At 41.3% G+C, this 21,329-nt stretch overlaps 1 protein-coding gene across 4 annotated transcripts in view; it reads right to left on the bottom strand.

Annotated features, from left to right (window-relative positions):
* Window positions 1-2,780: 2,780 nt before the first annotated feature.
* FKBP8 (FKBP prolyl isomerase 8) overlaps window positions 2,781-21,329 on the bottom strand; it is a 1,109,098-nt gene continuing 1,090,549 nt past the window's right edge. For all 4 annotated transcript variants that reach the window (XM_069649288.1, XM_069649286.1, XM_069649287.1 and 1 more), the window contains one exon: window positions 2,781-12,450. In XM_069649288.1, coding sequence (XP_069505389.1) covers window positions 12,364-12,450 — 87 coding nt within the window. In that variant the 3' untranslated portion in view covers window positions 2,781-12,363. The remainder of the gene's footprint in view (window positions 12,451-21,329) is intronic.

Genomic DNA, 21,329 nt, shown 5'->3' on the forward strand with positions numbered 1-21,329 from the left:
ATTTGCTGTCAAAATGATAGACTCTTACAAACATCTTGATAGACTGAGACTTCTGTAGTTGGAGAAAATAAATTTGAATTCTTCACAAATATATTTAATAGCAAGATAATAACTGTAGAGAGGAGGGAAGTTGTAACAGGGACACTTATTACATCCCAGAAATCAAGTGCTAGCATTATTTACTACAGCCATAAACCTCTCCCCACACTTACACAGAAATAACCCATCAATTGATAACAGAGAAACGTATGTGTCAAAGACATTTTCTGTTCAACAATCAATCATCCAACTTTCAAACTTATAGCAACATGTTTGCATAGAAATGTGTACCATCTCAATTATGAATAGAAAATATTGTTCCAGAAAAGAAACATTTTGTTTTCTAGACGAAGGACATGAAAAATGCAAATAAATAAAACCGGATTTACTTTACTTTCAGGGAAGGTGTAAAAATGATTGTGTAGAATTAGTTCATTCGGGGAATGGACAGCCTGCTGCTAGCCACACGATCTGAATCTCTAGGCAGCCGGATTCTAGTATGCTTGCTGCATTGACTGGGGGAATAGGAAGGCCCTTTCAATGATCAAAGGAAACATTTTGGATGAACGTATTCTGTACTGATGGGTCCAAAACACGTAGTGTCGACACATGAAGATTTACCTTGTACATGTGACGTCCATGCTTTTCTGTCACCCTAAAAGTAGATTATGTAAACTCCAACATCTGTAAGTAAATTGTTGTAGAATAGGGTGTCCATGTAAAATCAGACATTTTGAAGAAGATCATACATTTGATCATTTTGTGTACATGTTTTGATTGCCGCTGTGTTGGACTTAGTTTCCAATAATTGTATACCTGTATTCAAACCCCATACAGTTTTTTTGTATGACTATTCAAGTTAGCACTTTTATGCGTGATGCAATTCATGGTGGTTTAAACAAACATTTTTTAATGTATTTTACAATTTTTGCACACAGTCTACTTGTCCAGATATGATTTGTTCGTACATGTAGTCATTATTTTCCAGCATGAAGTAATCAATATTGACTTAGGTGGCCATTTGAGCATCATGAAGGCAGGGCAGCCTACTCAGTGTTTGATATTTCATACTTTCTTCTCTTTGACAGTAGGTGTCTTTTCTATGGATAAAACTTGTGGGGTGACCAGTAAAGATTTTGTAAATAATGAGAGCAAAATAGACCCTAGTCTAAGATCTCAATTAAAAAGCTGTTCCAACTCTCATGACCCACCTAGCTAAAAGAGAAAATTCTGTCATCAGATTCTTTCCAATGCAACTCCTCATTCAAAAGGATTGCTTATTTGTGGTTGGAATCTTAGCTTCTGTGTCTGCTGGAAAACATTAAAGACTCAATATAGAGAGATGCAGCACTTGTCATTCAGAGAAAAATTAAGGTGGGATGGCCACAAGGCTCTATAGTTGGACTGTTCTACCTTTATAGCATGACATATAGGTTGAAATAATCTCAATCGATATTTTTACATTGAAGATTAACAGCTCTAAGCATGCATTATAAAAATACTACTACTTTGTAAGAGTCATCACATTGCAGATCATCCTTTTTCTAAGCACAAATCCTAGATGATAGAATGCAAATATTTACATATCTGATGCACCAGAGGCAAACAGCTCTATCAAAGGCTTTAGTGTACTTTTATAATTAGCATTGCTTCTATACAATTCATATCAGGGAGCCATAGATATCCATAAGAACATGCAGTATTTTAACTGCTTTACCACGTATGATGTGCCACATGTTTCAAATTCAGGTTCAACAGTTCAGGAAGAACGTTCTGCTATAGTTAAGCAGTTAAATAACTAATTTTTACCATACCTAATTATGGGTTGGTATTGCATCAGATATTTTCAGGGTACATAAATACTGTAGAAGGCTTCTCCCATACCGTAAATATCCCATGAAAAATAGAAGGTAGCTAAAAGAGCACATGTTTTAACTGTTGCCATCATATTGATAAAGTAATATTTAATATAGAAGAAATGTAGGTGATTAGGCTCTACAGAAACAAAGTACAATAATGGGTATTTTTGAGCAGTCTAGACTGGGAATTTTAGATTGCAGAATAAGGAGTTCCATAAGCCATGTCCACCAGTCATCGTCTGAGGAAAAAAGCAGCATGAAAAATCTTCCCTTGTACAATGGTGCCCGCACAAGTAAGACCTTTGGACATATTGTAACTCACCAAGACAAAGCAAAGGAAGGAAGAGGGGTTCCACTTCTGGTGGTTGGAGGGATTGGAGTGTGGGTGGTGGGGCTGTTTCATTGGGAGCGGGATGTTATATGCTGTTCTTGGAAAATAATAAAAATATGTTTTAAAAGAAAAAGCTTCCCTCAGGTTTCCTTTCCACAAAAAATACATTAAAGGGAGAGAATCATAGATGATGAAATCATAAACATTATGTCCAGGCACTGAGTTGACATGTAAGTGGTTTCCAAAAAACAAAAAAAGTCATATGAATTTTATGATTTGAATGGATGTACAAGTTAGTAATCCAAGTACTAAAAAAATGACAGAACACATTATTAGGAAGAAAATGTGACATGCTTAAAATATTCAAGAACAGAAACTCAAGGATACCTTATTTACTGTGGGAAAAGGCTCATGTAAGATCCCGGAAAAGCCATAATTCAGAAAAATAAATATTTTGTCTAACATATAATAGGTCTTATTTGTGTCATCAACACAAAAAGAATATATGCACTAAAGTACATTCCCCATATTGGGCAGAAACTGACACTTGATTTTGATTGTCTTTTTTTATTGATTAAAGCATAAAAAACATTCTTGCACATGGAGCTCATAATTAGAGCCTAGCTTTAGCCTACATATAAGGAGAAATCATCTTTTGAGGGGGGCACTGTTCATTATGTTAAGTGTACTTTATTCATTCCATGGGTGAAGGCAGGGAGTTTTCCAGTGCTGAAGAGTTTCTAGGCAAGCAAGCGGTGGTACATCTATGCTACAGTGTGTTTACACCTTTTCAAAAAGAGCATTACTTTGGTTAGAACACTAGGTTGCATCCAACCTTGCAGGCATGCTCACAATACAATATTACATTAAAATTCACTTTTCCCAAATGTATCGGATTAGGCACAAAGCTAGTAAGAACATTCTAAACATTTCCTCCATAACCATTTCCTCAATGTGCTTTAGACTTGTAACAATAAGCCACAATGTACAAATGCAAGAATTCAAGTGTGTGCCATACTAACGCTTATTTTTAAAGAAGTGTTCATACCAGCACGCCAACAAAATCATTAAAACCACATTCTCTGATTCAGCAAATTTTTGTATAGCATTGGAATCATTTTAGAGATCATGCCATTATAAGATTGAGAGTTAAGGACGTGCACTGATTGAAGGAAATGTTCAAGTGCATGCCCATTTTTATCTGCTCATCAGAACTCAAATTGTTACTCTTGAGAAGAGGATATTTGACTCCACAAGCGCAGGCGGTTGGCAGAACTCATTATTTTAAGACTGCATACTTATTTCCACATTGTGAAGACCCTGCAGATACTAGTCCTATCTGTGACAACAATGGATAAACTTGTAATGCTTCAAATTGTTCAGTAGGACACAAGTCTACATTGAAATTGTGTATTACACACCATCAACTCTTTCAAATTGGCCCATGATCCTGAACAAACAGTGTAGTAAAAAATGTGTCTGGACCCATTTGCATTCAAGAAGATTGCTTGGGTAGTAGCCAATCCTAGAGCTGTTAACGAGAGGGAGGTGAGATCTTAATAAAAACACACACTCCTTGAATCAATAAAAGCGATTCCTGCTTCTGACAAAAGCTGTAAAAGTCTAAAAATAGTCTTCATTGAATAGTTTTCAGGCACATGCTAGCATAGTTTTAACAAGGAAGTTGTGGAAGGAAACACCCTTGCGACCAACTATTTTCAGTTTATAATCGCTGAGCTATCAACACGCTAGGCAATGATTACTCCATGAACATTGTAAACAATGCTGACAGAAGTTCCGATAATAATTAAAAATGGCAACGAATATACATCACCTTGCAACAACAGCCTGAACACATTTTCTAATCACCTATTTGCAATATAATAGCAATGATTTGCTTGCCCATATTTCTTATGATTTCAGTTTGTTATTGCTAATGCCCAACTCGAGTCTGAGACCAAAGAAATTAGCGCTACTGCTCAACATTTATAGCCTGCAAAACAAGATGAAGACAGGGCTAGGATATCAATGCTCATATCACTGATTTTCAATATTGTGCAGAGATGGAGATAGGATTCACATTTTTGGACAGAGCTGTCAATGATTAATTTATTGAATTTTAAGGTCTGTTACTGATTAAATACAAATTATTCAATTCAAATAATGTTGTCACAAAGATTGTCACTCCGGTGGCCCTTTAATTGGCTCACTTTCAACTTGTTCAGTATATGAGTTTGTACTGCAATTTGACCTATTTTGTGAAAACCAAGGTGTAAAGTTTTAACATCTTTTTTTCGAATCTCCTTAGAAAACACAGTCTCATTTAAAAAATAATATAGTGAGGTTATTTTTGACATAGCAACATACTATTGCAACGTCCCATTACATTTTTCATATTTACCTCAATAGTTGTGGATCTTCTGGAAAATAATTGAAAGGAGATCTTGTATTTCCCCCCCAAAAAGGTTGTGCAGAAATGCAATCTTTTAAACAGGTATATATGGACACATTATACAAACCTACAGGCCTAAATGCATATAAACATATTGTTTTACCATGCAGTTAAGAACCCCATATTCTTCTAACATTCTTAAAGTTCCCCTGCATAGATTCTGATCAGCAGATGTTGTAGATTGTCACAATGACATATCATTAACTATAGATCATAGGCAACAGTGCTGCGTTTCATGGACAGAGATATACATTTACAAGCATCCTAAAGTGACTGCTCTTGTTATATGTTTTACAGTTTAAATGAAGATCTTTTTTTCAATTTCAAGTTTCCCAAAAGTCATATTAAAAAAAGTTTTTCCAAAAGTAGGGTTAGTATAATATTGCTCCAAAATCATTTTAAGGCTAATGAGAGCTTCTGAAACAATAGTCTAAAAAGCATGGAAGGCTGTGGTGAAGGCTCTACTGTGAGCTGAGGGTGTTGTAGGCGTAGGCTGTGTTTGTGAAGCAGCATGTGCCAGGACTGATGCTGCATTGGTTAAGCCAGCTTTATCATTTGATAATGTGGCTCTAGAGGCCGAACTATTGGGGAATGATGTGAAACCATTGTCGTGAATTCCAAAATGATCTACTTAAGGACATCATGGTTACATATGTTAGGAATACCTTACATTTTGAGAATAGGGTCCCCTCTTGACACAAGGATGATCTAGCACTGGATACTGTGATTTGGTCCAAAATAGAGCCTGTGTGTAGTATGGTTGTGCTGATTGCACTGCCGAAATTTGTGGCTAAGAATACTTTCCTGGGTGCCACCACCTCCAATAGGGAGGGTTAGCCAATGGGTTCTCCACTTCAGCCTCCTCAGAGCCCTCCGGTACATACATGTAGGTGCTGGGATGAGTGCCAGTGGCCTCTAGATGGAGCTACTGTGCAGAAGAGACAGTTTTAACCAGAGACTTGAATGTAAAAGTTATCTCAGTATGCTCGGAGGAAGCAGCAACATACCTGCTCTCTGAGACTGATGTCAGTGGGATCCATGGACGATTCAGTGTTTTGGAACACCTCTGCCCCTTGGTCTGTTTGTGTCTACTATTGTGGTATCTAAGGGAGCTTTATGGTGCTAAGTCGCCAGGTGCGTGCCCCCTTTTAAGAACTTAACAGCACCTCAGCGAAGGTTCAGGAGGAATTAAAGCTTTACAAGTTGCTCCCTTCATGATGGACACTTGGGAATGAATAACTGGCCCACATTGCCCATGAAAAGGGGGCGATTGGTACTCAGCTGCTTTCTGTTCTTGAAGTCTGTATACCTGAAGGCGTGATATAATGAAATATCTCCTACACCTTGTTAATCATGACCACACACACCTTAAGGAGAGCAACGTAAGGCATGCAGAGATTCCAATGATGCTATGGGCTAAGACATCAAACAGAGTGAATGAGTGCATAGATGGGTAAAAATGCCTGCCACAGGACAAGCAGCAGCTAAACCACAAGCTCTGGGACATTTAGAAGCAGAGATGTCTTTAGAATAAAATGGTTGAAGTCAGTGGTGCATTTAGGCTTTCTGCTTGCCGAGGCCCAAGTAAGTGTATTCCCCCTGACTTTACTCCACCTCTGCTAGATTCTGCATCTTCACCAGATTCTACCCCTTCAACAGACTGTCTGCCTTTGCAAAACTAAAACACTTCACCACCATCTTCACCAATTTTCGCTCCATAAAGGACATTTTTAAATTCGACTGGATTAGAATGTTATTGTTTCCACTAATTCAAGCCTGTTATCATCTATGTCGTGTTGGTTGAAAGAGTTGTTTAGGGTCTCTAATGCCCAGGATTTGGAGAAGGCAGTGTGTTCTACAGTTTAGTCTCCTAGATGTAGTTGTTGAAGCCAACTGGCTACTTTCGATTAGGTCGGAGAGCAATATTTTAGAGGAAGTAATCAGATTATCAGCTGTCTAGCAATTGTTGGAGGGCTGGAACGAGGAATTTTGTTTTCAATGCTAATATCTGGTTTCTCCAGATTTGCCTGCTGTCAAGTTGCAGACAACATAATTACATTTCTATGTGCGGAAATGGTATAGTTTACATATGAAATACATGTAGTTGGTTCAGGTACTTAAAAAAGTTTGATAAAGATCCAATTGTTGGCGTGCTTTAGTTCTGGCAACTCTACAGAGAAGGTCCTTTTACACCTAATGAATAAAGTTTCTCATACGAGGAGGCGGTACAAAGGGAGCCCACATGTAGAACAACTCAACTACCAACTGCAGGCTATACAGTTATTACCCTCCATTTTTCAGAGGACTGCAAGGGGATAGAATTTATTTCCCGGCTATACATAATCATGAGTGGCATATCCTTAAGATCAATTTGCCTTTGTTCCTGGTGGATCTAATTAAGCTTTCCATTATCCTTGATGAGACTAAATTTGTAGAGAAGGTGTGCTTGAGATTCTGTATCATTAAGTAGAGCTAATCTATTTTGAAAACTTTATGACCCACAACACCCTAAATGTGAACATTTGTACACCTGAATTTGGTACTATATAAATTTTGTTTCTCCCTCAGGAATGTCCTCAGTGATATCAAAGACAAACATGTTGGAGTAGGACGATATATATTATAGAACATATGCATAGCAAATAATACTAATAAAGTCAAGAATTATTATTCTTATCTTGATTTTATCATACAGCATTTCATATGAGCACTAAAACATTGATGGCTAATGTACTATTGAAATTTCAAATGAGAGATTTGAGGATTTGAAACTCATACTATTGGTGTTACTTCAAATTGGATTTATGATTGTTCAGGTGACAAGACCTGAGAATATATGTATGTTGAATTGTTTATCTTTGTGCATTGTAACTGTATGAATTAAATATTGAATAGTCAGAGAAGGACGGCTGTTGAGTTCTTTTTAGTCATTACCTACCACTGTATATACATTTATAAAATAGTATCTACAAGAGGACTATTAGTTTTGACCCTATCCAGAGTAGGAACAATACAAAGAATTAAACCTTCACATGGTTACAACTCTGGTGTTAGCAAGGGGCATAACGAGAAGGCAAGTTACAACCTGCTGCAGCCCTTGTACTTCCAATCCCTTGTGCCGGAACACCATTTAACAATGGAAAAATCACGAGTGAAATTTGGAAACTCTACCTGGGCATATACAATTTAGCAGAGTAAAGACAAATCGAGAAGGTTCTTGGAACTTTAGCTGAGCATTCTCACAGTGGAGTAATGAGTAAGGGCAACCCTGAACGTTCATGGGTAGGAAACAATAGGATTCCTCATAGCTGTGCAGCGCAGGCAGCTTTTATAGAAAAGGGGTACATCATTGCATTTTGTGCCATTGTCCAAAAAACCCCACAGACCAATGTGAGGCTGGGGAAGGATAGTGGTGCTTGCTTCGTTCGGATCATAATTCTAGTGCCTACCTGTGGGATCTGTGTGCTTGATTTAAGCAAAGGCATGCGTTTAATGTTGTGAAATGCTGCATCATTTTCCACCTTTAATTTTCTGAAGAGAAGAATCATTTTTGCAATGGTTTAAAAAAATGGTCATGTGTATTTGAACATAAAAGTGATTGCTTAACACAGTATGTCTGCGTTGATTGGAACTTACTTCAATGATATGGGGTGGGGGGCACCAATAAAACCAATGAGGCTCTGGCGGTTTTAGATATTAAAGAGAATTCTGGGAATATAAAAATGACCAAAGAGGTTTCTAGATGTCATTTATGTTCATGAGCGTTGTAGGACTGAATCACTAAATACCTAATGCATGCTAGGTTTGGAACGTCTGTTCGTCACCCCAACAAAGCTTTTGTAAACATCAGGCATGCATTAATAGATAATTTTGCCAGCAAAAATGTTATCCATCAGAGGGCAGTGACTGCTAACAGCTCCCAATCACTCATGCGTGACTGTGGATCAGCCAGACCCCGAGAAACTAAGCTATCTTTACATTAAAAAATGACAGCTAGTAAACTGAAATACACTGATATAAAAATGTTTGTCTGATTGCAATGTGTTGCCCCAGGCTTTATTGTAAATATGCCACAGGTTGATGTTAAAGATTGCAGCTGTGGCCGATGCTACAGCCTCGTCCACGTAATGATCTAGTTGGTTAGGGGGCGGGGCGAGCAAGTGTTGAGGGAATTTGTGTCACATGCCTGCTCACAGTCACATGTTCTGTGTGTGGTTCTGCACGAAACCAACGCTGCTCTGCAGCATGCTCCTGTCTGCTCTATTCCTTAAGTATGGATGAAAGGAGATAGAGTAGAAAAATCTGAGCATATGAATAAGGACGCCCATTTCCTGAACGGTGATGGCGAACAAAACACCATGTTTAGTGGATCCAGTCCTCTGGATGCAGAAAATTAACTTGGGCCAGTAGGGGTATTTTTAGGGTACAATGGAGGGAAACACTGTCCAATGCTGCTAAATACTTTATATTTTTTTGAAGACGCCAAGAGAGATTAAATGTATTTTAAGGCATTCAGAATTACCTGTCCAGAGACCAGCTAAGATCACTGGTTGTACTGTGAGCGACTGGGTCCAAAGTTGGACTATCCCTAGGTACACTACCTTTCAATTAGAAGCAAAATGTGTATACTGCTCTTTAATACTGCATTGGACAGGTTCCTGTATAGTAATGCAAATGGAGGATGAACATGCTCTGTGCGCAGATATTCGTACATACAGACAAAGAAGCTTCTTTGCAATACGAATTACTTGAGAAGGTAAAGCAAGTTGCAAGACTAAACAGGTATTCAATTTGACCAGTCCAAAAGTAGGAACAGATTACAATAAAGCAAAACTGGTCACCAACACTGATTTGCCAGCCGAAGGTCTTATTATAATGTTGTGATAAGCAGGAAGGAAACATCATAGGAGCATGATCAATAGAATGAAGGCCTGCTACAAGTCTAAGCAACTGTTTAAACCGAAAGAAATCAGTCAGAAGAATAGCAAAAAGACCCGACTAATCCGTCTGGTTAAGTAGTTCAGAAACCTTGGAGTCTGGCATCTCAGCCTGGAGTGATTAAGAAAGAAATGGGGAGGGGCGAGCTTACTACACAAGTAGGCAGCAATACTAAAAAATAAAGCATAGCAAGCCTTAGCACTGGATTCCTTTTCCATATTTAATCAAAAAGGTATTTGGATCGGATTCTCTGATTTTCCTGAATTGTCTCATGTCAGGGTTATCCAAATGGGGAAAAGTATACAGAAAGGAAATATTTTTCTGATGTAGATACCAAATGCGTTTTGTTGTGTGTTCTTGAAATCAGTAAAAAGCCATCAAATAGCTCCAAGCATATCCCCCTCCTAGATTTGTGTTGCTGATTTTTGACTGAAGGGTGTTGGTGAATGTCGATACAGGGCAAGGGGTCAATGTGCTTGAGAAACAAAGGGAACCTACCCCAGAAATCAGTTGTCACCAATGACCACAATGCAGGTCTTAACAAATAGCGTACTTGCACGGGAAGTAGAGAAGAGACATGCATACAGAGGCTAGGCTTAGCTTAAGCAAGAGAGATGCACACTATCTGAAAATGCAATAGCGTTTGGTGAAGTTCGCTCTACAATACAGCATTTGGAAATGTTGTTTTACCATCAAACAGGTAAGACAGCAGTGACAGCAACATTAAAATATATGCTCTATCCAGTATTTCCTATGTAGTAATGTTGCGTGAGTGTAAAAACACATTTACTAATGGGAACATATATATGCAAATGTTTGGTGTTTTGTGACAATAGTCAACATTTTCTCATTTCACAGTTGAATCGAAACGAAGGACTGCATGACTTAGCCAGAGTTATATCAGAGTTATATCAGTTAATGCTTTTCTTATGATTATGGGCATAATAAAATAACCTGCATTATCTTAAAATTTGGAGCAGTCCTTTACAGACCATATATGCACCATTTATCAGAAAAACATTTTATTCACTGCTTTGCAATGTGAAGAGGGCTGGGACTCATTTGCCACAATATCATCCATAGAGCATGTAGCTACATACATTTCCTAATATGGGGTCTACTGTATACGGAATAAACATTAAATGCTTGGCTGTTATTTCATATGCTACTTTTTTAAACCTAGATGTAAACTAATGATCAGCATTAACACATTGTGTCGAACATCTCAGGGTGCTCGAGACATACACACCACTCAACTTGTGTATGTATATCATTCAACTGTTCACCGGCAGAATGTGTCCCCATATGAATCTACAAAAGAGCCCCTACACCACAATATTTTTCATGTGTGTGTGGTTTGATAGGCATAATGTGCAATATCTGAAAGCAGTGAATGGCATGTGAGCCCACTGCATCTTACTCCGACCTATGTAGTGGCACATTTAATGGTTCGAATCAAAATGTTGTCAAAGGGTTTGAGCATGTCAGTAGGTATTGCTTGTCTCCCATAGGATTGTGTTGGGATGCATACATATAGAAGAAAGTGTACAATTTAAACCAATAGTCACGTCACTTTTTTTTTTTTTTTTTAAAAAGGTACACACGTGAAACCGTACTTGCGCGTTTTGCTTCGGAATTTGGTGCTAGATATTCTAGCACTGTTGCAGCCAGTTGTCGGCATAAAGCTTCAGCTACACATTTAAACCAATAAAGGAGGTAACCCGATCGCATGGAATGTTTTAAACCTGCACATAGGCCATACGCCCTTGCACTATAGGTCTGCTGCTAGGGCCAGCCGCAACGTCCTCTTGGGTAGTAATAAAGATCATTTTAGGGCCAAAACATAACTGTGGTGTAGAAAGTTGGTGGCTCCACAAAAGGTTTGCAAGTTTATCTAATCAAAGGCCACAACGAACAAGCGCAGAGCCAATATTTCAGGATATTTGTTTGCTTCTTACAATTAGGTGTACAGGCCAAGCAATATCAGTGGGGTATTACTGTTATAGGTAAAGAACAACACCCCAGAGAGCTAAGGAAAACATCCATCTTCAGGTAAACGGTTTATCGTAGCTTAACGAAAAGGACCAGTTCAATCATAAAATTGTAACATTGCTGTTCATCTATTTGGTCCCACAGAACAAAAATCTTGTAGTAAGGGCTGATTATGCCATGTGATAAGACGCAGCCGACTTGAGTCACAGGGCTTGAAGTCACGTTCTAAAGTTTGTTTTTCAGAGCACACTTTCAGCTTTCTGATTAAATGGGTGTAGACCAGCAATCCCAAAGTGATGATCTGGCATGCTAGGGATGAACTCTAAAGAATAAAGCAAATAAATATGAAACTAAAAACAAAACACATTGTTCCCTCACATTGGCGGACCTTGTGTCATCCCATGGTTAACCCACTCCACCCCTAAACCCTCTTACTCCACACCTAAAGGCATTTACCTTAAGATGAAAACAAATGATTTTACTATAGATTAGGCAACATATATAAAGTTATTCACAGTCATTTTCATAGAGATTATTTTCTTTAACAGATTACATTGTGAACAGGAGGCAGCAGGTTCGGCGGGGCTTCTCAACACCAGCAGAGTCCATACCTACGTGCACCTAGCCAGTACAACCTCCACACAAAGAGGTGAAATGAAGAATTTACTACAGACTGCCATTTTCTTGCTGGATTGATGGTGCTGCAGTCCCGAATTATGGCTTTGGTCCGCTCAGGAAAACCTCCTATGTAGCTAGTTTCTTGCAGCAATAACAACAGACAATGCAACGCCTCCTATTGCCACAGCGGTTGCACCAAACAGCCACTTCCAGGAAATACTCTGTCAATACAATGCAGGAAGAAAAATTGATGTTAGTAGATAAAATGCTTTGGAAAAAACACAAACATGTGGCAATGCTAGACAATATCGCAGACCTGTCTTCCAAACCAAGAAATGCAGTGAAACCTGGCAGTCAGACAGGTATTCCACACAAACTGGAGATGCATGCTAGTTGATCTTAAATAATACAAATGAATGGACAGTGGGTAAGAGAAGGTAACGCCAGCATGCTCAGCTCTTCATTTGCCTTAAATACCCCCACCAAATGGACCATGAGACCATAGTCTAATGGAACTCCACGCCTACGGGGATTGTTGCCACAAAAATATTGCAGCAAGTTAAAGGCAAACATCTACCATCACCACTTGCTTCTAGCAATATCTGGAGGCACAAACACAAGAGCATAACCTCACTAAGGTAACACGAGGAACAAGGCAAAGAACAGCAGACTACCCTCACAAAAATTGACCTTTGAAAAATTGCACTTGGAGGATTGGTGAAGGTTATGAACCGCAATCCTTATTGCTATGAATTTATACGCTGATACTTGGGGTATATTTCCATGGGACTGTAGCCATTAATGAACTGTGTTAATCTATTTAAACAATGATGGATCTAAAGTTAATGAAACAAAACCGATTCAGTGGTATACTTCTGTTTTTCACACACTTTAGAATGGTCAGTGCACTAGCAATACCAACTTAAACATGAACAAATAAATGCAATTCAAGCCCAATGGTGCAGAATGCCAAACATTAGTGACATGCTCTAGAAGGCATAAATCCTCATAGCCTAAAGAAAAGTACTCCACGCAGAGCAAGCTAGGTGGTCCCTGAAGTGAGCAGTTTAAACTACTAACTTTAAGTAATGGTCACTCTGCTGGAAAGTTTATGCCTCCTAAATATGCATCTTTTGAAATAGCTCCAGGAAAGGACTGGGATTAGAAACATTTCCAGAGCTGCAAAACGGGCACATAGGTACAGTGTCATTTGCTCCACTGACTCTAGAAGTGACGTCAACAGTACATCAACTGAGCCACATCAGTCACCTGTCCTCAGTTACAGACAACTTTCTTGACCCATACAGGCCAAGGTATTGTATAACTGGCAAAATGTTACAAACAGTATAAGACTGTGGGGTGGAGGGTGGTCGACGATAAGCAGTCTGAGGGAGGATGAGTGTATTCATCAGTAAGAACATAGACATAAGAAAATTACTCAAATGCATTCCCAATCTAACTCCTAAAGCATTAACAAATTGGGAGGATGGATTGGATTAAGGATTTTTTTTTTAATTTATTTTTATTTTATAACAACACTCCAAACATAATAATTAGGACATCCGTGTCTATGTTTAACAAGATAACATTACAAGCTTCATTTCCAGTCCCACTTCTCCCCACCCTCCCAACTTGAGCCATAAAGTCTGTATCATCAGCCTGTATGTCCTCAGGCGAGTCGGGTGTCGTCCTCTCATCCACATCATCCTCAATGTGATCGGGCTGAGGGGGGGGGGGGGTCCTCGTGGTGGCCACCAATTGCCTCCATTTAAGTAGGGGTCCTACCTCCTCCTCACCTCTCCTGTTGACCGCTTGGAACCAAAGAGTCGTTTCGGCCTCGGCCCATTTCGAGAGGTCAGTCCACCATAACTCCACCCTGGGCCTGTGAGCTGCCTTCCAAAACATTGCAATCCTCCTCTTGGCCAGGACGTATGCTAAATCCTTCATTTTGCTAATGGCCACAGGTGACGTGGCCTAGGGAAAGCCCCTAGCATGCATGCCCAGGCCGACTCCACCTCTAGCTTGATACCCTTCCCAGCCAGGCGTATTTACAGTTCAACCCAAATTCTACCCATCTCCGGACAAGCCCAGAACATGTGTAACATCCCAGCTTCCTCATCCCCGCACCTGGGGCATCTCTGGATCGTCTGGCCCCCAAACCTCACAATCTTACTGGGGGTCAGATATGCCCTATGTGTGACATATAGTTGGATCTGTTGGAGCCTCGCATTTCGGGACACTTTCTTATGATAGCTCTGTGCTCTATCCCGTAACCCATCCGTCATAGACTCTCCCACCTCCTCCTCCAAGACCTGTCGCAATAGAGACAATTCCTTCCCCACCTTGAACCACAGTAGCTCGTATGTGTGGGATATCTCGTGCCCACCCTCTGAGACATCATATATCATCTCCATAGTGACATCCGGTTGTTCCGTGAGCACCCCTGCCGGCCATATTTCTCGCACGAGCTTAACTAGTCTGGAGTGGGTTATATGTTGCCCTTTATGCACCCCGGTATCCTCCAACAATGTCTGAAATTCTAACGCTATTCCTTCCTGCCATACATCTCCCAGAGTGGGCAAGCCCACGGGTTCCCAGTATCTACGGACCACTTAATCAATTGGGGGTCCTCTCTGCATAGCGCCTCCAACGGCACCTGCATGGAAAACGGGGCCGGGTATTCCACCACCCGCCATGCTCTATGCCACACCTCCCAGGCAAGCCACAGCAGCCGCGCCATCTCCAGCACCCTGTGCCTAGGCAGCCACACCACCTCTCTAAGAAAATAGGGAGCCGGTTCCTTACACAACAGCCTAGTTTCCGCTGTTTCTTCCTCAGACAGCCATCTGGCCGCGTATTGCAATTGTCCCGCTAGATAATATAACTCAAAATTCGGCAGGTTTATTCCCCCTCTATCACACGAATTCTGCAGTTTCCAAAGAGCCACCCTATTCCTGGAATTATGCCATATGAAGCTCCTGCACAAGCTGTGGAGGCTGGCGAAGAAACGCCTGGGGATCACATGGGGGATGTTTACAAAAAAGTCTAACAATCTTGGCAGAACTACCATCTTGATTAGAGCCGACCTCCCCATCATGGCCAGGGGCAATCTGGACCAGAAGCCCATGCAATTCTTGATACTTTCCACTGCCTTCACCGTGTTGTGTTTATGTTCTTCTCCTGTCGAATGGTATATGTCGATTCCAAGCTATCTGAACGACTTGGTTTGCCAGGGTATGCAGTACCGGCAATCCCCCCCGGCGGGACTGATCTGTATCTCCCTAAGGGGAACATGCTAGATTTCTTGAGGTTTATCGCTATGCCGGAGAGGGTGGCATATCGTTCCATCACCTCTAGGATGTATTGTATACTCTTCTGGGAATCGTAGGTACAAGAGCATATTATCAGCGTATAATGAAATCAGATGTGGACCACCTGCGGTACGTATCCCAATTTCTTCATATTGTTGCCTAAAACAGACCGCCAGCGGCTCCAACGGTAATATGTACAACATGGGTGACCAGGGGCAGCCCTGTCTGGTGCCCTGGCTAAGTTGCCATTTATCTGAGATTGTGACCCCTGTTTTGACCCTGGCCATTGGGGAACTATACACCATTTTAACCCACCTACAGTACCCGGGGCCCATTCCGAAAACCTCAAGAGTTGCCAACAGCCATGGCCATCTCACTGAGTCGAAAGCCTGGACCGGATTTGATTGAGATTAACCACATTTATAGCAGGAATCATTCGAGGAATCGAACATCCAAAGTAAGTGTCCTCCCCTGCCAGAGGATCAGGACAGTAGTGCGTGGCAAAAGTGTGCAACAAAGCATAGCTTGCCACTTGACACCTGTCTAACAATGGCACTCCCCTCTGCAGAGCAGAGCTTTCTGCTCATTTTCCAGTGAAGGCCTTAAGGCAGACAAAAGAAAACACAATGACAGCCCCTGCAAGTTTCATACCAGGCCATTCATGTTCATATAATGGAATCTACCACAATGCAGCAAATACATCTCTCACAGCATAAGCCTTACAGTGGTCAAATCATCAGGTCTGGGAAAAATCAGGCTGTGAGCTCCTTCTCACCCGTTCCGGATCCACAAAGATCATCGTGGAACCAAAAGTTCTCAACCTGCTTAGCTCCAATATAATGAGTGGACCATAAGGAACTGCATAAATAAGGTCTTCTTCTGGAACCTTCAAGGTGCAAAATAGGGTGCATTTCTTGTTCACCTCTAGTGAGATGTGACTGTACTGGGGAACTCCCCAGTGGGAAATGACCATTAACACTACCTCCTGATGCAATCAACTTAAGTGTAACGTTGCCTCCTGTCGGCAGAGGGCCTCCACTCTGTATGCGTCTACTAGTGGTCCAACAGAGCACAGCATGTTCTCCAAAAAGAGGGCAACCAGGCCATTACAGCATCTCTAAAAAGCAGGATGAAAACTGCAGCACCCAATTTGTTGAGCTAACGCACAGCAGTGATGCAGTCTGTCAAACCTCCCAATTACGCAAGGGAGAAAAGTGACCAGAACCTCTGTCCTGGTCTTTCCAATGGCCACTCAAAAAAAGATCTTGCAGGAAAGCATCAAACCAATGACAAACTTCTATTCGATCACAAGCGTGAATGCAGGTCTGAAAGGTTCCAGTCTCATAAGGGTCGAATGCCCTATACATAGCTGCAAGTACCGATGCACATATGTTAGTATTCTAAAAAGTGCTGGTGATCTCGGCAAACCTGTAACCTTTGGAGTGTTATGGCCCAGCAGAGCGACCTCTTTCGAAGCCTGGTACAAAGCAGACGGAATTGGTGTCATCGACATAAAGTGGACATTTTGAGGTTCTTTTATTTATATAATAAAGAAAGGCCTATCTCGCCTTACCGCTACAGGGTGATTCCCAACCTAACTAAATTAAAGGTGCGCGCCTGTCGCCAGGAAGTCAAAAATCAAAATGTCCTCATTCCAAGCCTAAATCTACCTGACCTTAACACTCACAATAACTACACTGAGCCAAAAGAATGTCCTTTTCTGGCCTCCCCTTTGCTTTTTATCGTGAGGCTTTCTCTCAAGGTTTCCTTGGTACCACACAGATGTACGCGATTATTTACTTGATGAAAATTTTGAATCCGAAAACCACAAAATAACATACATCACCCCAGCCCGCTATCCCCCCCACCCTTACAATGTACCTTCTATGGCGCACTTATCTGCTGTTCCTCTCTCCAAGGCTCTTTCCATGTGATGCGAGTTCCGCCTCCCCATTGAGGGTTGTTTAAAAAAAGAAATTAAAAAAAAAATATATATATCTCTTTCTTTGAACCCCACTTTCCTTTTTATGGAAGTGAGGGACCCCCCGAATTCCCTTAATGTCCATCAAGGGGAGCTCAGAACACCCCCGCCCCCATTATTCAACATTTTGACCTTTTGTTTTTTTTTTAGCCATTTTCTCCCGTTCAGGTTTTTTATGTTCGAGATCTTCTATAGATACCATTTCACACAACTCTTCAATAAACAAAAAAAGTCTGTTAACCAAAACAGCTCTTCAATATACAAAAATCTCTGTTCTTCAAAAAGCAGCTCCTTCTGGTGATCTCTTCTGATGCATTATAGAGTTTTAGTTACAAGTGCTTGTAGTTCCTCCCAACCGGTCTTTTCTTCCAGACCATATGACCCTTATTGTTCTCCTGGATGAAGTCTCTCAAACACCGTCCTTTCACTTTATGTTCAATATTTGCTTCATCAGTTTAGGGAGTCCTCCACTAGTGGGCTCTCATTACTGGACTCTTTCTTTCCTTGTTTGTTTCGTTCAGTAATTTTAACTCACAACCAACTTCATAGCTTCCACTCTTCAGCAATTATCTCTTAGAAATGTCCCCTTGGTTTTTTTTATCTCCCAGGATATGGTTCAGGATTTTCCTAATGATTCACAATCATTCTTATTGTTCAGGTGCTTGGTTATTTTCTCTGATATCTGGTTATGTTGATTCACTACTCTGTCATAGTCTCTTCTCCTTAAAATACACTCCCTTGGTGGGCTCCTTCTACTCGAGTTCACCCAGGTACCTGTGTTCGGTGTGGGTGACCTCGTGGAGGTAGGTTAATTTGCTTTTTGTCACCCCCCCCTTCGGGTTTCTCGCTTTTTCTGGTCTCTGGTTTTCTGCAGCTTGCCACATTCAATGAACGGAGGCAGATGGGAGCTTTCTACTCTCCAAGTTTTTGGCGTTGTTATATGGGCACCAGGCCCACCACATCACCTCTGGGGTCATGCCACCACATCGGACGGTTCCTTGAACTCCGTTCTGACAATGGCTTCCCTGTTGTCCACTTTGCCGGACCTCCGGAATCTTCAGTGGGCATCCTCCGCTTCTCCCAGGGCCGCAGATCCGTGGCTACACTGTGCTCTGCCTCTCCACAGAATTCTGATGTCAGCGGCCAACCCCTGTGTACTGTTCTTTCTCCTCCCTTCTGGCCTCCTCATCCCATTTTCATACAAATCTCTTTCTAGAGAGGTATTTGTTTTCCTTCATACGGAGGGCTTGATTCAACATGGTCTATAACCAACAGGAGGAGGACACCGTGTTTTTGATGCGAGGCATTCCCATATATGCAAATAAAGTGTCCTGCATAGGAAGTTCCCTTTGGGAATGGGAGTCCTTGGCCCCTAAAAGGGGAGTCACTGCCAGTGAGGTCCCATTTGCCCAAATCCCTAGGGAGTCTTGCAGAGCAGGCTCACCTTCTAAGTCTCAAATGGGGTGGCTGCTCGTTGGGGGAAAAGGGATGAAAACTCCAGATTTGTCACAGTTGGCAATCATTTTTCAAGTACACCATTTTCCCAATAGGGGAATCTTGGCTCGAATACCCATACCTCTTAGCACAGTGGGCAACTAGAAGGCCTCTTTTCTGAAAAATAACGGCTTGAGCTTTTTTCTTAAAGTCCGGTAGAATGAAGTGATTGTTAATTTGGGTCGGAGGGAATTCCAAATCTTTGTCCCTCAATTGAAGCATGATCTACCACTTGCGCAGCAAAGTTTAACTTGGGGACGGCAAGTAATCCTGTGTTAGCTGAAACAAATCGCCTGACTTGATCAGCTATGAAAGCAGAAATATTCCTGTTGATGGATTTATGGATTATGCACAACCTTAAAAATAATATGTTTCTTAATGGGCAGCCAGTTAAGGGTTTCAAGTGTTCCTATATTGGGAAGTGTGCTTTGGTTGGTTAAGAAGGATTTTTGCTGTGGCTGAATGAGCACTCTGAAATCTTGCAATTGCATAATTTGGAAGACCAAGTACACCCCATTGGCATAATCCAAACAGGAGCCAACCAGAGTCAACAGTAACGCATTGGGGCTTACCCCAAGTATTTCAAAAGATGGTGTAACATTTTTAAATCAAAGAAAACGTTTCTACAATCTTTGTTAACTGTAGTTCACATGACACTTTACTGTCCATGATCACACCAAGGTCTTTTACTCCTCTATTCGGGGTTGGTCTTCGGTCCAGTAGTCAGTTAGCGAGTTTTCCAAATCCAAGTTATCTTATCCCCATGTGTTGCAATCTAGGCAGGAGTAGGTTGTAATTCAGTGTTGAATGCCACAGACAGACCGAATAGCACGAGGGAGACAGCGTTTCCCTCATCCAGTTATAATCTAATATTTAAGACGGCGAGTACCACAGTTTCCTTACTACCTAAAAAGTTGCACCCTACCTGAAGAGGATTTAAGGTATGATGATTTTATTACTTGCCAATAAAGAACAAATTATTCATGTGCCTTTACAATTCTTTCTGATGGCTATGTATAATCCTCCCTGTTGAAAAGTTCATCCTAACAGTCTGCAAACAAACATTTTCTTATCAGACAATCGGTGCAGCGACATGGCTGAGAGTTCGACTTTAGCTCAGGCCCTACGGCATTTCCCCGGATGGGAATTTAGAGTATAGTTACTCCGAGCCACAAGTGCTGCTTCCCTCAGTTGGGCTATTTCAAGCCAGTTACAGTAAGGAACTGCAGAGTAGTCATTTGACCATTGTAAGGAAGGGCAATTGCAAACATTCTAATTTCGGTAATCAGTGGGAGTAATAAAAGTATCCATCCGAAATAACATTAAGCCATTTCTTCATTTAATCGATACTTTCCTCCTACAGATTCCTTATCTTTGAGAAGAACAAAAGTCCAAAATTGTACAGGAAGCAGAGAGGCCTGAAGAGGAAGAAAAAGGAGCTACAATAGGAGGTTTTTCAACATGGACCTGTCCACTTTAACGTCCGCGCCAGCCAGGGAGTCTAGGTGGTAGTGGAGAATGTGGAGAGTGCCACCCCAGTCTCAATTGTCCAAAATCACAGGACAATGGCTGCACAGAGCAGTTTGGGGAACCTCGCACCACCCATCTTGGGGGTCCAGAATATAAGTTCTGATGATGTCAGTAACCAATGGTGCCCGGCTCCATGCGCTTGGCAAAATGTTAATCAGAGCAGCATTAACCATCACAGACGACATTGGGCACGATGGCGCCAAACCCACATTGCTCACAGCCTCCTGCAGGTGTCAGATGTGGTGGAGCAATGGGCATGCGGGAGCAGTGTTTTGGGTCATCCTCATTGTCCTTTAGAGGAGCAGCAGGAACAGAAGACTTAACAGCCTTTGGGGGCCTGATCAAAGATCTTATATGGCCGCCAGAAGGCCTTCCACTCTCCTAAGGCATTAAGATGGGAGTTGGACTCACCTGTACTTATTACAGCATCTCCTCATAAGAATACGAGTGTTGACTTTAACTATGTCATTTTGGGGTAGAGGAAGCATGAGAGAGGAAGTAGACCCACTTATTTAGTTATGATGTCTTTCCATCCTCTTTTCATTCTCCAGTGAGAGCGACTGCTGGGTTTCTGTTTTTTGGGTTTAGTTTAGAAGCAGGGTAAGAAAGTCCTGACACACTCCAGTCTTATTAGTCATAGTTTAACAGGGCCTGCTCTCCTCTGCACAGTGATCTTTGCCAAGGCATAAAAAGACACAGCGCGTGTGTCAGTCTGACATGGAATGATGGCATTTTCAATAGGCTTTGAAGCCTGATTTGTGCAGCAACAACAATCAAAAAGGTA

This window comes from Ambystoma mexicanum, chromosome 1p, assembly GCF_040938575.1.
Source record: "Ambystoma mexicanum isolate Mex_15411 chromosome 1p, UKY_AmexF1_1, whole genome shotgun sequence".
Lineage (NCBI taxonomy): Eukaryota > Metazoa > Chordata > Amphibia > Caudata > Ambystomatidae > Ambystoma > Ambystoma mexicanum.